The sequence below is a fragment of the Coniophora puteana genome (assembly GCF_000271625.1).
Source record: "Coniophora puteana RWD-64-598 SS2 unplaced genomic scaffold CONPUscaffold_13, whole genome shotgun sequence".
Classification (NCBI taxonomy): Eukaryota; Fungi; Basidiomycota; class Agaricomycetes; order Boletales; family Coniophoraceae; genus Coniophora; species Coniophora puteana.
The window spans coordinates 1,268,828-1,293,506 of NW_006913065.1; the positions used below are offsets into that span (position 1 = coordinate 1,268,828).

A 24,679-nucleotide genomic window follows, 5' to 3' on the forward strand; every position below is an offset into this window, starting at 1 on the left:
ACGGACGGGATAATTAGCCATGAAGGCCTATTACCCAATTTATTGAGCTCGAAGCTGAAAATACGCAGGCCTCTAATATGCGACAGGATTTCTTTTCATTCGTCAGTCGAGCCACCTTCGCTTGGAGTCTGTTTCATCTCGGTGACTTCCGGCACAGGAGGACCCGTATAGTGATGCCGTCCATCTAGTCGCATGTCGTCAATAAGTGAAATGTACATTGCACGATTATAAATTACCCACCGATCATATACCATACTGCACTAAAAAGTCCAAACCCAACAAACACGACGGATGCATAATCTGGGCACAATCTCCGTGAGGTGGATGGATCGCACACGAAGCAAGTACCACGGACTCATGGATGATTGTGTGACGGGGATCACGGCTGGCATTGAGAACAACACGATCGCGAACATTATCCACAGCACGGCGATCGCATTGACAACGTTTCCCCACTTCCCCAGAGAGAATGGCGCGTCATGAACGTCTTTCCGGCCATTGAGCAGCGAAATCGCCACCGGCATCGCGTAAGAAGCGCCCAGGCACATGACCGCCACGCCCACAAATGCGTTGAAGGCAGCCGACGAACCGAGGTAGATGAGTCCCAGTAGAACTTGGATGGCCGTAGACAGGATGTACGCGTTGACAGGGACGTCGTCAAGTCGTGTGTTCACGTGGGAGAAGTAGGTGTGTAGCGGGAGGGCTTTATCCCGTGCAAAGGCCCAAGTTGCACGAGATGCTGCACACGAGATGGAGATGGCGCAGAACATGCCTATGCCGAAGACTGATAGGAGTGGATTATAAGTGCCGCTGAGGCGAATACCAGCATGATGAGACTCACTGATAAACCACTGGGATACGGCTGGCGTTAGTGAAATACTCGGCTAGTATCTTGCGTAAAGTAACTCACAAGCCCGAATCCTCCCCCTTGAGATCCCATTGCGAGAGTGAACATCACACCAACCGGTTGCCCCGAAGAAACTGAGATCAGCGTCGCTACGTCCGGCAAAGTGAATGTGATAGGCAGCAAAAAGATAATTCCCCATATCGCGCCAATGGGAATCGACCAGGTTATCGCCTGCGGCAGGATATGGGATGGGTTATGCACTTCTTCAGCCATGCTTGCGACTAATGATAATATGAGGGCGAGAACAGTATTAGGAACGTCACGGTGCTCACCCATCCCTATCGCAGAGAAGGTGTATGCTGATAGTCAGCGTCATAAGCGTTAGCGTCTCGGGGTAGGCCAGAGATAAAAGCATTACCAGGCTGGGACATTTAGCGCCTGCGGTAAAGTACATGACAAATGAACATACGGGCAGAAGTCCGATGAAGAAGGACCATCCAGGCGTCCAGCCTGATGCTGAAGCGTCATATTGTCCTAGGGCATACGCGGCGGAATGCCTTCCGGCTGCGGCTTTGGAGGATAGGCATATCAAGATAACTAACGGCGAGAAAAGATGTCATACTACCAGCACGTAATTGTTACCCAACTAACATACCTATAATTCCAAGGGCCGTCCAAATTGCGCACAGAATCTATTGATAGATGTTTGAGCAGTGGTCTTCGGGACGGGCCATATTGCTCACATCAATGCTTGGTAGTAGCCTGTTGAGGAAGAGGCAAAAGAAGCATGCAACGGCTGTCACGGCGAGGAAGATCAAATCTAGTCCAAAGCAGTCATAAGCGTATAAGCTTAGAGGGGCAGCACCCGCTCACAGGTTTGCCAGGGTGTCGCAACCCAGTTCGGCAAGTATATTCCTGCGCCCGCAACCACCAACTGTGCAGTGCCTGTACTAGCAGCATGACATCACACTATATGGAAAAGCTTGGAAACTGGCTCACCGAACGTGACACTTAAAGCAATGGTCCAGACACCGACCATAGTAAGCCACCCATTGATCCATGATATCACAAGACGCCTCTGAGGCGATGCCAGGCGATAGCACCAGTAGTACGCTCCCGCTGATGTCGGGTATTTCGAACAAATCTCTGCGAGAGATAGGGCAAGGGTCTGAGTAAGAACGGCGACCAAGATCCACCTAAGCGAGATTCATGGTAGTTGCCAGCGCTCAGTACGGGGGGACTCAAGCAAAGGGTGAATGATTGAACGCACCCCCAAATCATTACTGCTGGTCCACCTGCCACAAGCGAAGTCGCGATCGGAGCTGCGAGCCCGTATGCTTCCACAGGTTAGATGATGACACTCAACGGTAGACCAGAACAAAGTCCTACTCACGAACTGCCATGATAGCTGACACCCCTCATCAGTCCTAAGCCGCCTCTATCAGTATAGTTAGCGCACCTAATGTCACTGGTAAAAAGACAGATAAGCGGCATAGATGGTTCACAAAGACGAGTGACTCACTGAACAAGATATGTGCGAGGCCACGAGACTGAGGAGGACACCCGTCAACCAAAGCAAGCTATTATGAGATAAGTCTCTTTACCCGTGTCATCTCTTGCTTGTATCCAAGTTGCTGCAAGCCCTCCGTAGCTGCCTGGTCGCTACTGCCAGTTTCCGGGAGGCCCATGTTCGAGTAAGTACAGTGGCTGGTAGTGGCAGACGAACTGGGATCTGTGGAGAGTGAAAGCTATTAAGTATCCGAGCTATCCGAGTAAGAAGCGTGGTCGGAACACGAATGCGATGTCGGACTCCATGCATCGTCATCTGTGGGACTCTTATCGAAGGGTCAACTGAATAAGGATAGATATCGAAGGCCCGGCACTTACCCTATGCGCAAGTATTCGGTGCGATGCAATTGAACTGGTCTAAAGACTCCTTCTCACTGTAATGTCCGGGAATCTCGTGATGTGCATCGCTGGGAAAGCGGCTTATCAACACCAACATGGCACAGGCTCCTCGGAGAATGTGCGTGCGCCTGGAGTTTGGAGAAATATCAAGGGAAAGAAGCTGAAAATTGAGTTTGTGAACACTATAGCTAGTGCTGACTCTGGGCCTTTGCATTATCGTCGACAAGAAACATGATGGCGGGACTGAGCTTCTGGCAGGCGCATCACGTTGCCGAAAACCTGTCTCAGTTAGAGCTGTCATCCCGCCGATTTATGTATTAGGCAGAGACCCCCTTGTCATTGATCGAGATTTATAGTGTAGGTGCAGCACTAGCACTGTCTTGACCAACGTTGATGGAGGGCTGGACGTTGAGCAGGACAGGTCTTGCCACTAGGTTGACGGAACTTATAATGAGAGGAAAGGGTTTCGGGCAACTTCCGGAAGGCTTGCCGCGACGCGTCGGCAACAGTCGGCAACGCGTCCGCCGCCAACGGTTCAACACGGGATCAACACAACCTCAACCGCACCCTTCGAATCTAACGCTGAAGCGCTGACTCCTAGACATATCCTTTGTCGGTGCTTATCCCTGGTGTGTACTCATGCATCTGCGGTTCTTCTCAAAGTATCTACCTCAGGAACGGACCGAGGAACTCATACGAGACAACCAATGCACCGTGGTTACGTTTGGCTCACGGGCGAGTAACTCTACTAGCCTAAGACGCTGAGCTCCTATAAAAATCGACGCTGAGTGTCCTATCTTGAGCCCCTATACACATGTCCATGGCTCTTCACTACGCCATCTTATCTCGAGTCCCGAATCTCGTGACTCAAGCGACCCAGAAACTACTCGATTGCTCGGGTTGGAGGAGACAAACTGGTACCTCAAGCTGACAGGCGTGGTAAGCCTTCGTTTCATGAAACTCTCTGAGTGAGGCCAGCGACTTGAGGATTCTGCTGCTGATGTACCTCTCGACTTTGCAGGGTGGCTGTCGTGAGAATACCATGTACGATCGTAGGTTGATGCGGTACTCCCGCCGGACTGGTTGTAACTCGTCACAATGATCGTGGGCTCCATCATTGCGAACCACCTTCGTCGTCACACGTGCGCTTCTTGAGAGAGACATTCCTCTTATAAGTGCTCCTCGGTATATGTTCTCTCTGGCTTTGGTTTTACCCCCACTTTTCTTCTCCATGACACCCGCTGAAACAGGATTTCTCGGGAATTGTTTTCAAAGTGAGCACAGTATGACAAAATCTCTGCTGGGTTCGTCTCTTTTAACACATTGCTTCTTGCAGTCGCTGTGCAGACTGTTCTTGTATACGATCATGGTCAGTAGCTCAATCACTGATTCAATCACGCGGGACCCATAACGATACGTCTACTCAGTTCTTGACATCGGCGATGAGGTAAGAACATTCCACAAGGAACACCAAATGCCCATTGCCCTTGCTAACTTAACCAGATATCTTTCATATGGGCGAGTGTTACTACGGTCACGCTGCCGTTGCTGCCTGGTTGCATAGTTCAGCTAATGCCCGCTTGTACAGACTCTAGTATCAACCACTCCATCGTTGCTGTACCTACTGGTAAGCCAATCTACTCGAGAAGCGACCCCCCTAAGTACTGCAAAGATCCGCTACTGGGGCCACGTCGTTATGATGTGAGTCTATTTATGTCGCTTGAGCGGATTTAAGGTCGTGACCTCCACCGCTGACATTCTATTTCAGAGTTGCTTTGACTTGTATGCTCCCAAATTTCCTCTGTTAACGGATTGTGTTAGCCTGACCAACGTTTGATACCAGTCCAACTAATGCCGTCCGTACACGTCACTGTATGTCCACTTTCTATCTTATATAGTGACGGTAATCATGAGCGTAAAGGCGTACGTGATCTCTTGAGCGTGTAACCTTTTCTCAAGGGTTGCAGATGTACGTGGACATCATTTCTTCCCCAATCCCAAGTCAGAAACTTACATGGAAAAAGGTTACATGCTCTTCGAACTGCAATGCTGGGGCATGCTAGGGATAGCGTTTGCTGTTCAAGGTGAGCGACGTTGCTCTTACCTTACTCGGCTCCCCACTCAGCACCAGTGTACTGTTGGTGATTGCAGTTCTGATGATCCTTCGTGTCTGGGCCATGAATAGTCGCTCGAAGGCGATTGTTGGTTGTTTAACTATAGTATTCATCGCGCAGGCGGTCGTGATCCTGGTTACCATCTGGTCTTCTATAGGTCCCGGCACGGTCTACGGTACGTCTCACGCGGGCATCTCGGTTGAAGGAACTAAATCTTCGATTCACACTGTAGCCAGCGTCGACCCGTCCGGAGCTGCATGTCTAATCGAAGGCGTCCGCATTCGATTTGTACCAGCATTTGGACCTATATTAACTTTCGAGCTTCTCATATTCCTATTCGCGGTCCGAGGCTTTGTCCGGAATGCATCGACTCAAAGCCATGATGATGGACGCTTATCGCTTCGGGAAGTGCTGATCAGAGACAGTTTCATCCTATTCACCATGTGAGTTTTATACGCCGCCACTTCCAAGAACTGCTAATGCCCATGAACCCCGGCCAGAAATATATGCCTCTGTGCCATGTCCCTGACAACATGGCTCGTCAGTAAAAACGTACGTCCATCGCATTCTACCAATGAGCGTGTCTTGATGCAGCCAAAGCATGCGATGAACGCTTTAACGGTTCCCTTCATCCCGCTCCTCCAAATTACTCTGGGAACGCGACTTGTCCTTAATATTCGACGTCAGGATGTCAGTAATGCACAGTATAGTATGACCGACTATGCAACTGGGATGATGTTCGCCGATGCGGAGCTAGTCGACGAATTTAGTGTACCTAGGGCAGGGACTAGTATAGACCCGCTGATAGAATCAAGGGATGTAGAGGCGAGATAATAGAAATCGACGCTGAGACAGCATTGTTCACCGTGGCACACGGATTTGTTCTTATCCTCATCTAAGAAACAACACGTTAAATCTTAAAGCACAGTTACCATGCTGAATTGAAGATGGCACTGAACACTCAGCATCTTCGGTCTAAAATATGTGAATGTAAACTGCCTCCAATTGATTTGTTGTACATGATGACCATGTATCATTCTTTAAACCGGTATAATGCGAGGGTAAAGTCTGCAATTGTCGAACGCTAGTGGAAATATACCAAGAACGCTAACACTGAGTCGACCTGATTATTACTCCAGCTTCACAGTCTTAGGCCGCTCCATCCAACGCACATACCGCTTTACTAACTCCTGTGAGATCTGTCCATAGTCAATCTCATGGGCCATTGCCAATGCACGCGTAGTCTCCAGTTTCACCCACATATCTCCTCCTGCGCCTGGCCCACGTTTCGCGAAGTCGTTGAAGAACTGAAGCAATTGGAGCGCTGGAACCTTCGTAGTCACGCTGTTATGTGTTTCTGAGTCGTAATTGTGGGCGAGATTTTCTAGTTCAGCGAGCCATTCTGTTGACGGAACGATACGTATGGAATGTACACGGTCACCGGTCGTCTGTGAAGAGGACATCATAGCGTGGAGGAAGCGATCGACAATGACGGGCCATGGTGTCAACGTGGGATTGCTAAGGTGGTAGTACTCAGCATGGGATCGTGAGCTGTCCCTGTTAATGCCGGTGATCGATAGAGACATATCAACTGTTGCTTTAGCTGCGACATCGACAGGTAGCCAGTATGCGTCCTACAACGTCGTAAGCGCAATTTACATATGGGAGGGATTTTGATTTTGAGACGAATATACACACCGGTAAATCCCCAGGCACACAACCCATCATCCTGGCGCTCGCAAACAGGATGGGCACGTACTCTCTCGGGTTCCAATATCCGCTTCCACTGCTGCCAGCGAGCTGTCCAGCACGCAAGATCGCGCACCTCAGACCCGCACATTTGCATACAGCGTCCAAAATGCGTTCCGCCACATACTTAGACTCCGCGTAGCCGCTGTGTGCCGGTAGACTTGGATCTTGAAAAGGGCGCTCGGGCACTTGCTCGTGGGTGGGGATCGAGTTAGAATGGGAAGCAACATAATGCGCAACCGCCCCGATAGAGGAAATAAAGACGAATTTAGGAGGATTAGGCCGACGAGACGAAAGAGCGAGGTCCACCAGAGCACGTGTGCCTGAAACGTGTGGTATGAAGTGGGACAAGGGTAAATTGAAGTTGAGGTGCCAAGCGACATGGATGATGTGTGTCGCTTCTCTGCAAATCTGGGACGATCGATGAGCTAACTCTTGACTGAGCTAAGAGGATATCAAACGACCATACCTCCCCAATAATCTCGCCATCAATCGCCAGCCGTGGTGTCCCGACGTCGATGCGTACGAAACGAAGCTTCCCCCGTTGCTCCTCTAAGACCCTGAGAGGAAGCCCACGCTCATCGAAGGCTTGGCATTGCTGATCATACGGGTCGGTTCCATCCTTGGCTCTATGTAAACACCACACCCTCCTAACGTCCTTTCTCCCTAAGAGGTCGTATAACGAATGAGCACCGAGGCTTCCAGTAGCGCCACTTAGCACGATCGCTTTGCCATCGTCACATGCTTCGTCGCTTGTAATACTGGTATGATTGCGGCTAAGCTTGTCCAGGCCGTCAGTAAAACGAACGACGAGGGCTTCAATGTCTTGCTCTCTATTCCGCCCACCGGCCTGCCGGTCCGAGTTAGAGACTGATGTAGACTCAAAGAGCTGCGACGACAGGAAGCGAGAGAGGCGAGCTTTACTAGGGTAGGCGTACACAACATTTGGTAGTGTCTGCTGTGGCAGGAATCGCCCAGTCTGTAAGAGCGCGGCGCGCAGCTGAACGGCGTGCAGCGAGTCCATGCCTTGCGGATGGGTGAGTGTCAACTTACATCAAAGCTAAACGTTACATCAGGAACGTACCGCGCAAGAAGAAGTCATCTTCGTCTTCATACTCAACCCTTACGATGTCACGCACTATGCGCCTGACAAGCGAGAGTACGTCTTCTTCGGTCTTCAGTTCAACATTTCTCCAGTCCGCGCGTTTGAGCCCTCCGTGGAGGATAGCTTCGTATGCGCCCTTTATATCTTCCTCATACTGGCCAAGCGTCTCCTTGACCTTGATACTTCCCTTGTCAGATAGGGCGAACGGCCGGTCGGGACTCGTGACGAGTGCCATACCATCCAATATCCGAGAGTGTGTAGGTACGGTCGAGTTTAGGGTCCTCAGAGTTGGCGCAATGCGTGCAAGGAAGTCGGGTCCCGAAGAAGGCGCAGAGGGAGAAGGCTCGAGAAGAACACCATTGAAAGGGCGAGAGACGCCAAAGACGAGAACGCGGGCGATGTTTGGGTCAGCTAAGAGGAGCTTCTCTGTCTCAATTCGGGTCAGTCAAGTCCACGAGATGAGTATATTCCGGAACGGCGATGACTCACCAATTTGTTTGTTATCCGTTTTCTCTCCGGTGCTGAGGACGGTCTGAGAGCAGCATAAACTTTATGTAAAAGAGCATGCAAACAATAATGACATACGACGTCGTCCTTACGCCCAATATGAAGCCAGAGACCTGTCAACACTCAATAAGCAGCGAGATGTTGAGAAGGGATGGACCTTACCTTGCTTGTGTGGATGTGCAACCCAAAGATCCCGCGTCGCAAATCCGACCGGATCATCGTGATTGATCACTACCGGGGAGTTGTACTCCGTAGGCTGAGTCGACGAAATGTTGCAGTTCATCAATCAGCTTCCCGTTACTGATTGATTGCAACTGTGACCTACGGAAACTACCAGCTCGCGCACGCGACCCTCGGCATCCATAGGCGGGAGATGAATTCCGAACCTGTCGTCCCGGAAGCGGATATACGCCCATTCATCGGCTTCATCGGCCGAGTCTGTCGGACGTGGATCGAGGGTACTGATGAGACTCGTTTCGCTCCTACAGTCCCCAAGTACGCATGTAGTCTGTCAGTAACACTACTCCTGGAGTAGTATATTCCGTGAGAGCGCAGGATACGACTCACGATCCATATGCAGAGACAACGGGCACGCCTTTCCCGATGAGCTGCCGAGCCTTTGCGTCATTCATAGGAGCACCACCGACGAACACACGCTGGACATTTTGCAATGGTGCCAGCTCATTACTTGGAAGATGGGCCAGCCCTTCGATAAGAACCGGTGCGATGAAGACGAGTGCCCGGGGTAGGACAGACAGGTGACGCAAGAGAGCCTGAGGACTCGGAGGCGGTGGAGGAGTGTGTAGCGAGAGAAGACGCGAGACGGATGTGGATGCGGTATATGACTGAGGGACACCTGTAAGGAAGGTAAATGCGACGCCGGAGCCGAGAGGCCAGCGTGTCGATGCGTAGAGTCCCATTCCCTGCCAAAACATGCGAGTTAATTGTCCGATAATAGGCACCATCGTTGATATATATATATGCGTACATGGAAGAGAGGTAGAGGTGCATATGCAGGCGATCCCGCGAATGCTTGGGCGGATCGGTTGGAAACGCCACTAACAAAATCTTTGTGCCGTCTAGAAACAAGCTTTGGGTGGCCTATATAGCCTTAGTCAACGTTAAATACCCCTGCGAAAACAAGAGCATATACCGGAAGATCCGCTTGTGTGCATGTAATGTAGCACTCGATCAGGACTCAACTCTGGTGGCGGTGGCCTTGCTACTCCCACGTACTCGTCGCCATCGGCGAGAGTGATAAGCTCTTCAAGACTGAAAATTGAGACCTGGGATTCTGAAAGACCGCATGCCCCGTGTGCGGAAGAAATTTGACTGGAGTCGCAGATAAGAGCAACAGCGTGAGCCTCGCTCAGAAGGTGGGCGATCGCAGCAGGGCTGTTGCGTGTCGAAATCAGAATGGGCTGTTCAGACACATGTTTTTTCAGGACAAGCTCGTAAAGTAGAAGAAACCTCAGCGCACCTCGCATTCTAAGAACCAAAGTGAAACGAGAAGGACGTAGTAAGGGTAGCTGCTTGTTGCCAATACTCCCACGGTTCGAGCGGCACAGTCAGTCTCCGCTACTCCGCTTCGGCTGTCTGGCATACGGCCTCGCAGCACCGAGACGAGACGAGAAACGTCATCTAAAAGCGTCTTCCAGGTAACATCTTGCAATGACGGAACTGAACAACCATCGTCGAAGAGGATGCGGGCAAAGAGGCGTTCTGGATAGAGATGGGCGACTTGGCTGTAGACGGCGGGTACTGAGAGGCCGTTGATTTCGAAAGGCTCGCTAGGTTGAAGAGTAGCGAGGTGAGCCGACATGATGCTTGCGGATGACCAGGACGAGGCCGCTGATGAAGATGAACTCGTGGATAAAAGCGACTCCCTTTTCGGCTTATTGTAACCTTACACCGCCGGAAATGGAAGCTTCCGGACCAACACCTACCCTATCATCTCAAACCTACCGCGTACATCATTGGGCTTGGGGCTGTTCTGATGTCGTTTTGCACCTCAGCCTGAGATGACAGGCCAAGCACTTTTTCGTGAGGACTCATATGCTTTGGTATGAGCTGCTGCAGCGCTTGAAACTCTTATGGGTTTCGGATCCTCGGCATCGCTATGAATATCTTGTTAATACACGCCCATGATCAAGTATCAGGCCCAGGTGCGCCTGCTGTCTTCTAGCTGGGTACGATTAAGGCGACTCAAGCGATTCATTACCGTGCATGTGGTGAAAGGAAGTGGAAACCATGCAGCGACCCTCGTAACTCCTCTTGCCTTCGCTCGTCTTCCGATCCCACCCTCTCTTATTGTCCTTTATCGATTTATCCTCAGTCCTAGTAAGCGCATCGATGTCAAACAGCGATGACCTTCCTCTACTGTGAGTTTAATCATTGCTTGGAAGCTGTTCTGTCAAAAGGCTGATCTCCTATGGGCAATGATGACACAGGGCTGGGCCTCTGGTGCGTCAGTTTCTGGTCTAATGCTCCAATCAGCGAGCGAGCTTATCTCTTGTTCAGATACTTGGATATTTCGTGAACTGGGCCCTTCTCGGAGTGTTGACCGTTCAGATTTGTAAGTACTTTCGCTCGCATGCTCCGCCATCTTCTTCACCCAGCACCTAGTTCTATACCACGTTCACTACCCAAATGACTCTCGGCGCATAAAGTGCCTGGGTACGCTATAGTTTCTATGTATGTGCGCACGCATGCTCACGTGTGATCGATTGGTCCAGTATATGCACTTTATCTCTGGGAAACCGTCCAGACGCTTCTTATGACCTCCGACGCCTTTGGATGGTTTGTCAAAAACCTTGGCAATCCGGCGAGTCTTGTCGAATATCGACTTTCTTGGTTCAATGTCCCGGTCATGACTGGGGCTGTTTCGATGGTTGTCCAATTATTCTTCAGTTGGAGGGTTTGGATTCTGGGGAAGCTTTGGTTTCTCTCTGGAGGAATTGCCCTGGTGAGTGGCTGTGTGGTGCAAATGATCAAACCAAAATAACAAGGCTTGGTGTTTTTATTTCATCAGGGGGCATTGCCGCAAGGGTGCGCCGGGATAGCGAGCGGGATCCAGGTGTGATTTATTCTGTGATGAATCCCAAGATCTCCGTTGACAGCGACCCTCCTGCCTTTCTGGTAGCTTCTCGAGCTCCAGAACTTCTCGGAGCTTCCGAGTTTATCACCCGCTGTGACTGTGAGTTTGATTTCTTCTACGTTGTGTGTGAAGTGCCGCAGGTATAACCGTCGTTTCTCTAATAGGTTTGGCATGTGACCAGTGCGATCACGGACTTTTCGATCGCGCTGTCCATGACAATCCTGGTAAGGCATCTGATGTTCTGGAGTGGTCCGATTTTGATCTGTTTCAATTCGTCTGCATACGTTAGCTTACTAAAACAGGCAGTGCTTTTGAAAAGACAAAACAGGTGGTGCGGAGGATGATACAGCTCACCATCGAAACCGGAACCATGACGGGTGCAATCCTGGTGTCCTCCACGCTTACAGTTCGGCTTGGCTGACCGCCTTCACAGCCGTTTTCTCAATCATGGATGTTGTCTTGTTTCTCTCTTTTCAGGTAAGTGCTATGTCCTATAGCTTTCTTTGAATAGTATCGCTCACCTAACCTCCGCCAGCATGCCAACCTGCATATGTTTTGGTGCGTTGACGCACCTCTTATGTGTCGAAAGGTTGTCATTGTTATTTATTATTCGCAAGCGCCATAAACCTCGGAAAATTGTATGTCGTTTACTTTTTGAGGTGGGCGTTGTGTCCCTTCCATTTCTCACATGCCTTTCAACTGACAGGTACACGAACTCGCTTATGGCGGGCCTCAACAATCGATACTACGCCCGAAATGCTCTCGCGCACTTTGAAGAGCCAACGTCATATACAGAAGATCCGTCACCAAATATGTCTTTTGACGCACGCTCTGGCCTCGATCCGAAGCCTGTGTTGTCTACCTCTAGTGCATCAGCTTCCGGGGGGAATGCGGAGGAGAGCTTTCGCATACAATGTGTCACAGAATCACGTGGATGGGCAGATGCAATGCAGGTCCGGATAGCCACTCGTGAGGATCTCGGAGATGCAATTGAACTGAAGACCCCCGAGAGGATCAGAAGGGAGGGGAAAGGACGAAGCTCAGAAGGGTAGGACACATGTATTGTTCGGCGCCATGTAGTTCTTGCAGATTAATTTGTTTGCTGGATAGCGACACGATCGGAGATACCATTAATGGGATCGTCGGCCAAGTGCATGCAGCATCGTTCTCAGCCACTTGCTTATCGCTGCATAGCCCTTCGCAAGAACTAGGTAGGCAACCCAATTACAACATGAAGGCATTTCAACCGACGGTATTGCCATCCAACACCAATAGTCGAGATCAGCTGCATGGTTCGTCTAAGGCCGCGTGACCATCCAAATATCTTTGGATTAGGTTGTGAACGTACTTCCACACTACCCCAACCCCGCCCCTCCCTCGATGCGGTAAGTACTGAACTCACTTCAAGGCTAACTCCCCCACATCATTCTGTAGACACTGCCGGGCGCTTCCATCCGTATGTTCTGTTGATTTTGGGGATCTTTGGGGCACTCGTTGCAATTGACGCCTGCATAGTCGTCTCCATTTGCTGCAAAAACGCCACCTCCGCAGCCCTAAGTTCTTGCTCCGTCCGTTGTAGCACGTTTTACATTGGGACTGCAGTATCTCGGTCGGGCTATGATATCGCGCTCCAACTCTTTTTCTGGAATCAAAGCTCTGCATAGAACATGCCGGCTTTTATATAATTGTCTGGTTACCGGTATCATGCCAAGTGAAGTCATGGGGTCTCCACTGTGGGGCTTCAGCGCTTCAGCTGGCTTCAGGTGCTGTGAAGTGCTGTGTCAACTGACACCACTTCACTTCTTCAAGGCGACTTCCTGTAGCTGTCATTCTTTAAGCGCCGTCGGTGGACGATGGCACTCTCCGTCCTTTTTGTACACTATGTATACTTCCCGCTCATGACGCCAGTGAACGGATCGTTACTAAGCAAGTTGCGTAAACAGGTAGATCCTGACATCTTGGCCGGTCAACCCGCCAGCAGCGGACACTTCATGTCCACCAAGCCGCTCATATACATATAGTAGTGAGCGAACCCACAAGAGTCCATCTGGCGCTCTTGTCTTTCCCTTTCCCTCTGTCCTCGTTTGCTCTTCTGCCATGAACACGCTCGGGATCCACGATGACATAGAGCTCGTCTCCAGCCGACGACGTTCTTTTCAACATGAGACTGAGATAGACGCCCAAAAGAGAGCTGTTTCGTAGGTTGTGACCCTCATGTGCCTCGTTCTGGCACTAACTGTTGTAAAGCAACAACGAAGCCACCCTGTCCAATCCCCTCCGTGGAATCCCTTTCGAGGATCTAATGCACGATGTGGAAGTCTTCGCAGTAGAAAGAGGTCTTACAGACGGGGACACCGTTGAATATCTGAAGAAAGGCGCACTCGTCGCCCAGGATCCGGATGGTGAGTAAGGTATTATTATTAAAGAAATTTGGTACCAATTCACCCTTCTCAGCGTATGAAAACCATCCGGAGTTGTTTGATGAAGAAGACATACGGATTTTGCGAGAGGAGGTAACTAACAAGTGGAAGCAGACAGGAACACTTTACTATGTATGCATAGCTCCAATCCGTCATGTTCTTCCTGACCTTGGCTATGCTTAGATGGTGATAATGGCGTCAATGGCTGCAGCCGTACAAGGCATGGACGAAGCGGTGATTAATGGCGCTCAACTTTACTATCCTTCACAGTTTGGTATTGGCCCCGATTCGAACGGTATGCTTCACGCCCATCGGACGAAATCGCAGTCTCATTCTCGTGTTTCTTATTGTCTAGGAAAAGAAACATCGAGGGATTCAGGGCTTATGGGCCTTGTCAATGCGGCTCCGTACCTCTGTTGCGGAGTCGTTGCTTGCTGGCTTACACATCCACTAAACCGATATTTTGGTCGAAAGAAAACGATTTTCATTACCTGCTTTATCTCCTTCATCACATGCATCTGGGCTGCACTCACCGGCTCCTGGTGGCATCTTTTCATCGCGCGTTTCTTCCTTGGGTTCGGTATCGGGCCAAAGTCAACAACCGTGCCTGTATACACAGCCGAGTGCGCCCCCGCTCGCATACGTGGGGCCTTAGTCATGATGTGGCAAATGTGGACCGCATTTGGCATCATGCTTGGATATCTCGTGAACATAGCCTTCCACGCTGTCCCCGATCCGGGTCACGGGATAGTTGGACTGAACTGGCGCTTGATGCTTGGTGCTGCGGGTATACCTGGGCTGATAGTGTGCATCCAGGTTTTGTGGGCGCCGGAGTCTCCTCGCTGGCTCATTGGCCAAGGGAAATACCGAAAAGCACTCCAAGAACTCGAGCGCCTGCGTTTCGGCCGCGTCCAGGCCGCCCGAGACTTGTATTATATCCACGTCTTACTTCAGGCTGAAGTCGATATGAAGAAGGGACGAAGTCGCCTCATAGAGATGGTGACGATCCGTCGAAACAGAAATGCAGCGATTGCGTCGTGGATCGTTATGTTTGGCCAGCAATTCTGCGGAGTTAATGTAATCGGTACGGTCTTTCAATATCTACCGAAGCATATTTCTGATTACGTTGTCCAGCATACTATTCTTCTACTATCCTCCGCACAAACTATGGTTTCAGCGATAAGAAGGCGCTCCTCGCATCCTTTGGGTTTGGCTTAATCAACTGGCTGTTTGCTATCCCCGCAATCTTTACGGTGCGTACAGGGCTCCCTATAAAATGCGTTCTTCTGTAAATGTTGAATATGACCTTAGATCGATACGTTTGGTCGTCGGAACCTGCTTCTCTCCACCCTACCAATCCTGTGCCTCTGCCTTCTTCTGACTGGCCTTGTTCAAAAGGCAGAAAACACTAACGGGCAGTCAGTGGGTGTGCTATTTGGGATTTGTACGTCTTTCAACGTGCGATGTAGCTCGCCACGTGTCCTCACTAATACACTACTCGCAGATTTGTATAGCATGTTCTACTCACCTGGTGAAGGCCCCGTTCCTTTCACCTACTCTGCCGAAGCATTCCCTCTGTATCTACGTGAAGTAGGCATGTCATTCGCGACGGCAACGCTCTGGTTTTTCAACTTTGTCCTCGCTGTCAGCTTTCCGTCGCTACTTTACAAGTTCCAACCGGCGGGTGCCTTTGGATTTTACGCGGCGTGGTGCTTGGTGCTTTGGGTTCTTGTCCTACTCTTCGTCCGGGAGACCAAAGGGAAAACGCTCGAAGAGCTCGATCAGGTGTTTGCTGTTCCGACCCGGGTCCATGCTGCATATGGACTTCGACAGGTTCGCTACTGGTTTAGGAAGTACGTACTGCGTCAGAACCCTGAGAGGGAGGTTTTGTACAGGCGAGAGGATGGTAGTTCCCCAGATAAATGGCATGGAAAGGGGGCATCAAGCGACTTCAGTACATTTTAAGAAGAAGGTTCATCGGTACTATACATGCCATTAATAATTCTCTACTCATGAAAGACTCTTGTATCTTTACTTTCGAACGTAACATACCGGATTCCAGCTTGTAAAGATGCATTGAAAGCTTTCGATATGAGCCTATCAGTCTCGACAGAACACGAGTAGTATTTGCCCTCAATAAGTGGAAGTAGCCCGGAAACTAGAACGAGTAGAACCACAACAAACAAGAAATACCGCAACCTTAACAAGGCAAATAGGCACCAACGGATGTCATCATTAAGAGGCGAACATAAGCGAACGTTACTAGGTCAATAAGCATCCCGAAGACTATTAGGGAACGAGTATTTACCCAATATTTGACGAGGAACAATGTTTTCCGGACGCAATTGGAACGCAAAGTTGAGTGGATCCTGAAAAGTGGGGAGCCAAACATGAGTTGCCGGCGGTAAATCCATAAAAGGAGGTCGGAGACAGTATGGAGAGACGTGTTGACGTGCTGGCTGTTACTCCCTTGCTTACGCTCAACGCCAACTCAACGCTCTCTAGACTTGCTTCTCGCGTGCCCTCCATTTTCTGCTGGGACATGGGCGAAATTCCGAGGGAAAAGGTGGAGAACAAATGGAGTGGGCCACTGGGGTGCGAACATATCCGTTAAAGGACTAAGTTGAGTCGCCAATCGGAATCTAAAAGGTTTTTGCAGGCAGTTCGGCTAGCAAATACGCACTAGACGCTCGCGTCAGGGTCCACACATATGAAAAAGAGAAGCAGGCCAGACCAATCCGAAGCACGAGGCGACGCAATTATATTCCGCTATACGTCCTTTCTCGGATCCTCGTCTGCCAATGCTCCTTCGACACTTCCTCATCTCTTGACCTCCTGCTGCCCTATCCACCACTCCGACCGTCTTCCTCTCCTTTTTCCACTCTGCTCGTCGCGCTGGCCCAAGACTCGCGAAGATGTTGGCCATCTCGAGCGACGACGACCTCACGTTGATGTGAGCAATAGAGCTCTTTCCTTCTCGATTGTTCATCTGAAGGTTCTTCGGTGTGGGGTGTTATAGAGCTGGGCCTGAGGTATGTTGTGTTGCATGCGAAGTCTTCACTTTCTGGCGCGCTAACATGTCTTTAGTTACTTGGGTATTTCGTGAACTGGGCGCTCCTTGGCGTACTAACCGTTCAAATATGTGCGTTTCTGTTCTGTTCATGGGATGTTCATGTGCCCAAACATGTTTAAGTTCTGTATCACGTTCACTACCCTGATGACTCTTTGCGCATAAAGTGCTTAGGTACGCCTTTGAGTCATCACATATACGCATAACTGCTCACTTGTCACTTGTCACTGTAGTGTACACGCTGTACATATGGGAAATCATCCAGACACTCCTTATGACTTCCGACGCCTTTTATTGGTTCGTTAAGAACCTAGGTAACCCAGCTTCTCTTGTCGAATACCAGCTGTCCTGGTTCAACGTCCCCATCATGACTGGTGCCATATCCATGGTTGTTCAGCTGTTCTTTGGTTGGCGAGTTTGGACGCTGGGGAAGATACCGCTTCTGTGTGGAGCCATTGTGCTGGTGAGTGGCTCTATGCGCACGAATCATAGTACGCATATACTAAGCACACTTCATTATTCCAGGGAGCGCTAGTCCAGGGATGGGCGGGAATCGCGAGTGGGATCCAGGTGAGACCTTCTATCTGATCCTCTGTGACCGCAGCTAAGATACTTCACTCTTCCTCGTTCGGCTTACAGCTTCGCGAGCTGAAGAACTTCTCAGAGCTCCCGCGTCTTTCTCCTGCCGTTACTGTTAGCCTACCTTGGAATTTCGTATATACGTTGCGTCTAACGCCTCTCCGTCTCCGATAGGTATGGCATGTAACCAGTGCGATTACGGACGTACTGATCGCGTCGTCGATGACGGTTCTCGTAAGTCACCTCGAGGCATAGACATTTCACTAGTCTAACCGAGGTCATGATCTACCTCTGAAGCTCCTTAAAGCGGGGAGTACGAATGAAGCGACGAAACAAGTCGTCCGGCGGATGATTCAGCTTACGATCGAGACGGGAACCCTTACAGGTGAGAAAGCCGTGGACACACTCATGTTTGACGTCCGCTGACTTCATGATAGCGGTAGTCTCAATCACGGACGTCGTGTTCTTTGTCTCGTTCCAGGTAAGGCATTAGACTTACTCTTGCTGGGATCGAATCTCTTATCAATCTTCGTAGCATGCTAATTTGCATATGTTCTGGTAAGCGAATGCGCCATCCGTTTGATTCGACGAATATGCTCACCTGTTTTCCTTTACCAAGCGCAATTAACCTAGGAAAACTGTAGGTATTCTTCACGTTCTCCGTATACGCTCCGCTCACCCTTCACATCATCACATAGGTACACCAACTCACTCATGGCAGGTCTCAATAACCGATACTATGCTCAACACATCCTCGCGCGCTCCGAAGAGCCCACGTCAGTAAGCGCTGAGCCGTCCTCCTACCTTTCGTTCGTAACATCTCCCGGCCCGGGCACAACCGCGTTCTCCACGTCGGATACGTCCGCGTCAGGAGGAGACGTGGAGAATCTCTACATGCGGCACCACGCCGAAATGCGTAGTGGCGCAGAGTCCCTGCAGGTCCGAATACCAGGGCGAACGGAGGACGGTCATGACTTGATAGAGCTGCGGAGCCCCGAAAGAGCTTGGAAGGAGGGTAAAGGGAGGAGTTTGGGGTCGTAGGTGTGGGTCGCGGTGCGTCCGACATTTAGGTTTGACGCATTTGATGCATGAGGAGGGGTCGCGGCAGAGTCGGTTCTTCCGGGCTATTCGGCACCGCGGGGTTATAAATAATTCGCATAATGTCATATCTTAGGTGAGTAAATGCTTGCTCGATGCATTGAAGCAGTTTTAAATGATGGGACAATCTTGTAGATTTGCATTGTACCTAGTTGATCTTTGCATCGCACATATCACGTTTGTCGTACATTGTTTCATTTTTCAATTACCTCTTGCTCATCGCATTTCATCCCAACAATATTTGATCCCAACAATCGTTGTTTCTCTTTTGTTACCGCCACTGCGGCAAGTTTGCTTGAATACTCTCATCCTCAGCAGAGTGCTTTTACGCCATTTCTCCAAAGTATCTAAGCCTCAAATCATATGTGACCATCACTTCTTGCATCGCTTAATGGCGCTCGCGAGCATGAATCGGTCGAATGGGGTCATGTGTAAGGTTCTGTCCTGTTGAACGAGGAAATCATCCACGTCTAACGTGCTTAGCGCTTCAAGGTGAGAAATCTGCAAGATGCCGACTGCCAGAACGTCCTTATGGTATTTGGTAAGATTAAGCGTGCATGAGCTACTCAAGAACTCCGCGATATCGGTTCTTTGTGGGTAGGCGCATCGTCCCCGTCTATCAGTGGGTGATGTGTGGTGAGCAGCCATTTCTGATTCCATAGCGGTGTTCTATCGGTTGGAGCTTGGTAAATAATTCAACACCGGATGTGGCATGCACTGCAAACATACCCTTGCAACCTTCCTGGCTCGAGGTTTACGTTTAATGCCCAGGGTCAAGTTGAGCGCAGCGCGTCCTAGGCTGGTAGGTTTTTGGCCAATCTGTCCCTGTGCCATTCGACAGAACGTGGTGCTCCCCCTGCGATTGTGTTCATGGAGGAAACGGCGGATGTACAGATCTACGGGCCAGGCATCTTGGTACTGCTCGAGGAGTGGTAGTGCACGTATGGCCTTGAGGCATTTTCAGTTACTTGAAGGGTGTCGCTTGTCGACCCGACTTCCAAGCTTACCTTCCGCAAGATTGTGTCTATTTCCTTGTGGTCTTGCCCTCCGTATGGTACTTGGACAGCCAGGTGGTCCTGAACGAGTGGGCGGACAACGTTCTGTGAGCAGAGTTTCACTGTCATGAGCCTACGTGCCCCTTCAGCCAAACAGTATGTCTACGCTAAGTGCCAACCTTCAGATCGTTCCAAATGCTCTGATCCATTCGTAACCTCGGTAAAGTCTTACTTAGGGGCCTGTGAAGCTTGATAAGTGCGTTCATGATGTTGTCCTCTGGTCGTGGAACAAGGGCGAGCGGTGAATTTGTCTGCATTTAGCCTATGTTCTGATATCGCACAGCTGATGTGGTACGTGTGCGGGTGTTACCTTTGAACGGGCGCTGGTGGGCTTTGGGGCCTTATATGATATGGGTTCTCGAGTATCGCCAAGAAGCTCATGAACGGCCGCCTATGATAGGGGGTTGCAACTTGTGGGGTACTAAAGAAGGGGGAGCACCATTATTGAAGCGCACTTCTAACGCGCGAAGGCATGATGAGTCGATCCAGGGTATGTAAATGAATCTCGTAACATTTCAACGTTGTCGAAGGTGCAAGAGCTGTGTTGAATTAAAACGTTGACGCGAGGATGAATGTAAGACCGTGGGAATCGGACGCCCAACGCACAAGATCTTCGGCGCTTCCGAGTTCCGACTCTTTCTGTCTCCCCTTGATCATTCTGAGTCGCTGTCACCTGTATCAAACCTGTATGATCAAAGGGCTCATTCAAGATTTCTACGAGCCCTGCTTCTCACTTCGCATGCCATCAAGTGACATCCCAGGGGTTTTGGCACACCGGTAGTCACGGAACCTCACATCAACGCGACCCTGCTTGACACACGGGCTTAATTTGTGCTCGAGGCTGGAGCTGTTCACTCGCTTTTCCTCTCCCTTGCGGCTTGGTGTATGCGCTCCATAAACTTGCTAGCTCAAGCTCCCAGCCAATGGAATCAGGAGAAGGTTGATGATGCGCGAGATTCGTGAGTAGGCTTCTTACATCTGCTCAGTTTGGGTATTGTTAACGTCTTCTTTTTTGCAAGGCTTCTTCTAACGGTATGTTTTGCTATACGGATGGATGCTCAGGCAGCGTAATGATGCTCACGTCTAAAGTACGTCAAGTTCCTTGGGCTCGCTCTGCTACTGTGGGACCACGCGATCACGTTTGGTGATGAGGTTAAGAGCGTTATGCACCTAGTTTTGCGCCGAGAGCTGACGAAACGGAAAGGTTGAGCTAAAATGGAGGGAGCCTAAGAAGACGAGTGAGTACTCCTTCTGTGACAGTCCATGTCCAGATAATCCATGCTACAGAAAGTGTCATACCTCTTCCTCACGGTACGGACGTCCAGAAACACTTGACTTAAGCTCGCCCGTCGATCCTGCCGCAGAATCGCTATGTCACGCCAATCAGCCAAATTGTCTACATCTTCTGTGCGTTTCATTCGTACATGCTAAAACAATTGACCAAAAGTTTACTTGCTGCAGCATACCTGTCGCCTCTGGTCGCCGATAACCCAGCAGTATGTTGCGTCATGTCATAGCTTCGGCATCGTCGGCTGATCCCATCTTTTCATAGGTGTCAGTTCATATTCGTATCAGCACTGATCAGCACTGATCAGCGAACCTGAACAGCTGCGAGCGGTTCGTATTTTACCAAGGCTCGATGATCGTGTTCGGCACTGCAATTGCATCGGTGATGATGCTCAAAAGGTGGTATACTCTAGGCTAGCCATACCCCCGCTGACATAGCTCATTGAAATTGTAGGATTACAGCGCTATGTGCGTCTCATAGAGTTGTCGGTTACGTCATGAGTTCTGTCCTTGCCACTTGGTTTGGGCTTGCGGTATGGTCCGTAGTTCAGTCAGCGTGTGAGTACCTCTTGTCTGAGCTTGGGAAAAACGTTCTGACGTCTGATTGTTAGCGGTTCCTCATTCCCACGTCGTGCACGGTGCGATTCTGGACATCTTCATATTGTACGCATATCTAATCGAGGCGCAGTTTGTCAAGGGATGATTCATCCAACCAAGTAAGGGGTAATCACAACTAAAGAGAACGTCTTCATCATCACGACTTAGCGTCAAGAACGGCCCATTGCTGCGTTCGTCGAGTTTTTGGATGATAATAGTCTACGACACGCTCGTGTTTATACTCATGCTCACACGTGCACTCCCTCTTGGCGCTTCGGGGAGTCGACATTCTATTGCGCGAAGGCTAGTAACTAACGGGACATTGTACTATGCGTACGTTGATATATAATCTTCATGCCGATGACACCAATGAAGACTATATGTAGGACGATCTGTTTTAGTAACAATATGGAAGTCATTACAGTACTTCGCGCCGACGCTGGACTCAAGGGCCTCATCTCCGAGTAAGCACTTTACCGATATGTCGTCTTTATGTATGCCTACTCTGACTCGGTTCAAAGGTTCATCTACTTGTGAGTTGTCCCTGAAGCTTGCGATTACGGTACTACGGTTTGGCGCTGACGACTTCTAATCTATAGGTTGCAGATCATAATGATGTCCCGCATCACACTGAGCTTACTGAAGAACCACAGAAAGCTCAAGGGCAGAGCCGCTTATCGTGAATCGCGATGGGAGGATGCACCAACAATACTAACTCCGATTGTGATGTCTGCATACCCTACGGAACTTCGGCGCACACAGGATGACCTTGAGAGGCATCCACCCCGCCAACACGTCCGTTCATGACGTCGATGAGTTCGAACTAAGCACAATTTCAGATCCTTGACATACTATCTTCTTCGGGTTTACGACACTCAATCTAGACCGGGATTCATACATGTAACAGATCAGTGCGTACACGAATGTATGATCGCTAGTGGATTGTTTGTGAGATAAGCTTTCCTTTGTTACTCGCAGTATTTCACAGCGGAAGCAAACATATGACGATCAAATGCGCTCATTTGTAGCACCCTATCATGATTCACAAGGAACTGTTCGACTTCGTTGCCCTCCAAAGTGCCCAACGCCTGGAGATGCTCCCATTCAGAGACTCCAATTTCAACTAGGGGCTCATAGAAGCGGGACATGTCCATGGTACATATCGTTTTCAGAAACCTGAGAACGTCGCTCGACCGATTACGATCAGATTGGATGGCAGTACCTCTGCCTGCGCTTGACAAGGTGCTTGGGGCGGTTGATGCCAGAGACCCGGGCAAAGTCTTCTCAGATGATGCCTTACGTCGCTCTCTCACTTGGTGGACGTGTGAAGTGCATCCCTAGATATAGAGGTATTAGCATTGATGCACTCTTAGCTAGTTACTGTGGGAATGGAATGAAGCCTTCATCAGAATTCGGACCTTTTGTTTGCAAACTGTGTATTCATGGTTGGGGTTACCACTGTGTATGGTCGACACTGACACACTTCTCGGAGAAGCCATTGGCGTCCGACCCCCGGGTTTCCGGGAAATAGGTTTCCATGTTTTGCGCTCCCTGCGTACCCGGAGGTAGAAGACACGATTCATGAAGACGCTCACAGGCCACCCATCTTCGTAGGCTTCAAGGAACGGAAGGGTCTTCATAGTCTGCCGGTGTAGTGAGGACTGGATTTAACAATGCGGTGTTCCTTCACTTACTTTGCTGATGACAGCTGCGACTTTCTCCCGGTCTTGCTCCTCGTATGAAGCAGCAGGATCCAGCATTTTCTCCATAAGCGGTCGTGCGGTGCTCTAGAACGATCAAAAACCAAAAATACAAGAGCTAGAGATAAGCATACTCTCATGGAGTTCACATCTACAGTGCAACTAACCTTGAGATCGGACCATTGACCCAGTTCCATCTGCATTTTACCCAACAGAACCGAGCGACGATGACTCATATAGCTCATCGGAGCCAGATAATTATTCCTCGGACGGGGGATGAAGTCTTTCTTGCTGTCGTGATACACCATATGGCCAGCGAAGGGGGGGGGGGGGGGTAATTAAGGTAACGAAAGCGAGGAAAGACGAAAGTTGGTGCATTTATGTGCTCCATGCCCCAGCTAAGCGCCACACAAAATTGATCAAACAGCAGTCAATTCATAGCAATATATCCTTCGCAACTTCGGTCACTTCTCTATCTAACCCAATATGATCGTTCTCGCTCGCTTGATTCCTCGATCTCACGCCGCCCACTTCCTGCGAATTCTGCTCCCACACCTTTTAGCTTCTTCATTTTGGAAGTAAAGAACGTTGAAACTCACACTTCTTGATGGCATCCATAGTATCACTTGATGCCCTTATCCTGCGTGCATGCCGACTGTGAGGCATGCTCCGACGTGCCTGCCTTCCATCATGGGTGCGAGATGCGCAGATTGAGGTTGATACAGATGGAGCGAGGAAGAGACTACTTGGAATGTGAGTTGATCTCGGCCGTCAAGATAGGGTATGGCTGTGAGGGTGCGTGATTTGGTAGGGGAGGTACAGATGAAATCGACCCATAAGTCGAGGCTCATGCAGATGTTTGGATTTCAGACTACTCGTGCGTATCGAAGATTATGTAGCGAATGTAGTGCCAACTTTACACCTATACTCTACTTTGAGCTGAGGGTCTAGACTACTTCCGTTCGTGCTTGTACTCCTTCACAGCGGTAGTAAATACATGTCGATCGAACGCGCTCATATGTAAGACATATTCGTGTTTGATGAGAAACTCTTCAATTTCGCTCTGCTCTAAAGACCTTAGCACCTGGAGGTGTTTCTGTTCTAAAACACCGATTGTGACGAGCGGGTCATGGAAGGGGGATAGGTCATGAACGCATTTCATCCTCAGAAAGTCAAGAACCTCGTTCAATTTGGCGGGCTCCGGTACGGTGCAGCTAGTTGATGATACGTGCAAGGTAGGGCTTGTTTTATGAGCTGTGGTCGCCGAGGCGCCGATATAAGCCTGAACAGATTGAGTCTTGCTTCTCTCTTTCAACATGAGTTGGTTGTGTGCGGCATCTCCCTTGGTTTGCAGTTTATGAGCATTCAGGGTTGGTAGCTTGGATATTAGGGGGTGGACTCAACCATACCTTTCCGTTGGGTGTTCTGCATTTAGATGTCGGGGAACTACTCTGTGCGGTATGCTGATAGGTATGAGCCATAATACCACTTGATAAAGGTGTTGGGTTCCGATACTCAAGTGTGCTGGCTTTAGACGCCCACGTCT

The 24,679-nt window shown here is 49.9% G+C and overlaps 8 protein-coding genes across 8 annotated transcripts; 5 read left to right on the top strand and 3 right to left on the bottom strand.

Annotated features, from left to right (window-relative positions):
* Window positions 1-84: 84 nt before the first annotated feature.
* CONPUDRAFT_110632 (amino acid transporter) lies at window positions 85-2,789 on the bottom strand. Its single transcript, XM_007775041.1, has 17 exons — window positions 2,735-2,789; window positions 2,452-2,680; window positions 2,370-2,397; window positions 2,307-2,315; window positions 2,241-2,255; window positions 2,118-2,184; window positions 1,847-2,043; window positions 1,721-1,792; window positions 1,591-1,667; window positions 1,503-1,539; window positions 1,313-1,444; window positions 1,180-1,206; window positions 911-1,128; window positions 842-851; window positions 356-784; window positions 241-300; window positions 85-184 (listed from the first exon to the last, which is right to left on the bottom strand). Exons 2-17 carry the CDS (start codon window positions 2,533-2,535, stop codon window positions 96-98), a joined length of 1,551 nt encoding a protein of 516 aa, XP_007773231.1. The 5' UTR covers window positions 2,536-2,680; window positions 2,735-2,789; the 3' UTR covers window positions 85-95.
* Window positions 2,790-3,986: 1,197 nt separating this feature from the next.
* Window positions 3,987-5,703, top strand: CONPUDRAFT_92780 (uncharacterized protein; the record flags this gene model as incomplete). Its single annotated transcript, XM_007775042.1, has 12 exons — window positions 3,987-4,029; window positions 4,092-4,124; window positions 4,183-4,202; window positions 4,259-4,273; window positions 4,344-4,382; window positions 4,428-4,456; window positions 4,723-4,724; window positions 4,780-4,839; window positions 4,907-5,044; window positions 5,102-5,312; window positions 5,370-5,421; window positions 5,470-5,703. 12 exons carry the CDS (start codon window positions 3,987-3,989, stop codon window positions 5,701-5,703), a joined length of 876 nt encoding a protein of 291 aa, XP_007773232.1.
* A 170-nt stretch (window positions 5,704-5,873) lies between these two features.
* CONPUDRAFT_110635 (acetyl-CoA synthetase-like protein) lies at window positions 5,874-10,075 on the bottom strand. The gene is made up of 12 exons (XM_007775043.1): window positions 9,711-10,075; window positions 9,384-9,651; window positions 9,219-9,331; window positions 8,798-9,153; window positions 8,556-8,712; window positions 8,393-8,486; window positions 8,309-8,343; window positions 8,213-8,255; window positions 7,703-8,149; window positions 7,088-7,644; window positions 6,568-7,029; window positions 5,874-6,503 (listed from the first exon to the last, which is right to left on the bottom strand). The coding sequence occupies exons 1-12, from the start codon at window positions 10,050-10,052 to the stop codon at window positions 6,000-6,002; spliced, it is 3,378 nt and encodes a 1,125-aa protein (XP_007773233.1). The 5' UTR covers window positions 10,053-10,075; the 3' UTR covers window positions 5,874-5,999.
* Window positions 10,076-10,750: 675 nt separating this feature from the next.
* Window positions 10,751-11,234, top strand: CONPUDRAFT_63194 (uncharacterized protein; the record flags this gene model as incomplete). The annotated part of the gene is made up of 3 exons (XM_007774672.1): window positions 10,751-10,805; window positions 10,856-10,906; window positions 10,966-11,234. Coding segments are annotated over 3 exons (375 nt in total), but the record flags the coding sequence as incomplete, so codon positions are not given.
* A 2,190-nt stretch (window positions 11,235-13,424) lies between these two features.
* On the top strand, window positions 13,425-15,760 carry CONPUDRAFT_168645 (MFS sugar transporter; the record flags this gene model as incomplete). The annotated part of the gene is made up of 8 exons (XM_007775044.1): window positions 13,425-13,525; window positions 13,575-13,729; window positions 13,782-13,879; window positions 13,931-14,042; window positions 14,103-14,831; window positions 14,882-15,000; window positions 15,059-15,191; window positions 15,252-15,760. 8 exons carry the CDS (start codon window positions 13,425-13,427, stop codon window positions 15,710-15,712), a joined length of 1,908 nt encoding a protein of 635 aa, XP_007773234.1. The 3' UTR covers window positions 15,713-15,760.
* Window positions 15,761-16,662: 902 nt separating this feature from the next.
* CONPUDRAFT_168646 (uncharacterized protein) lies at window positions 16,663-18,529 on the top strand (the record flags this gene model as incomplete). The annotated part of the gene is made up of 12 exons (XM_007775045.1): window positions 16,663-16,700; window positions 16,767-16,779; window positions 16,835-16,889; window positions 16,941-16,991; window positions 17,051-17,280; window positions 17,343-17,387; window positions 17,457-17,510; window positions 17,571-17,630; window positions 17,694-17,781; window positions 17,834-17,877; window positions 17,960-18,036; window positions 18,095-18,529. The coding sequence occupies 12 exons, from the start codon at window positions 16,663-16,665 to the stop codon at window positions 18,435-18,437; spliced, it is 1,098 nt and encodes a 365-aa protein (XP_007773235.1). The 3' UTR covers window positions 18,438-18,529.
* A 337-nt stretch (window positions 18,530-18,866) lies between these two features.
* On the bottom strand, window positions 18,867-19,755 carry CONPUDRAFT_76466 (uncharacterized protein; the record flags this gene model as incomplete). Its single annotated transcript, XM_007774753.1, has 4 exons — window positions 18,867-19,022; window positions 19,224-19,442; window positions 19,502-19,594; window positions 19,669-19,755. The coding sequence occupies 4 exons, from the start codon at window positions 19,753-19,755 to the stop codon at window positions 18,867-18,869; spliced, it is 555 nt and encodes a 184-aa protein (XP_007772943.1).
* A 1,255-nt stretch (window positions 19,756-21,010) lies between these two features.
* On the top strand, window positions 21,011-22,344 carry CONPUDRAFT_84754 (uncharacterized protein). The gene is made up of 9 exons (XM_007775046.1): window positions 21,011-21,047; window positions 21,158-21,235; window positions 21,291-21,394; window positions 21,448-21,474; window positions 21,525-21,552; window positions 21,602-21,766; window positions 21,820-21,897; window positions 21,955-21,966; window positions 22,033-22,344. The coding sequence occupies exons 2-9, from the start codon at window positions 21,189-21,191 to the stop codon at window positions 22,238-22,240; spliced, it is 669 nt and encodes a 222-aa protein (XP_007773236.1). The 5' UTR covers window positions 21,011-21,047; window positions 21,158-21,188; the 3' UTR covers window positions 22,241-22,344.
* The last annotated feature ends 2,335 nt before the right edge of the window (window positions 22,345-24,679 follow it).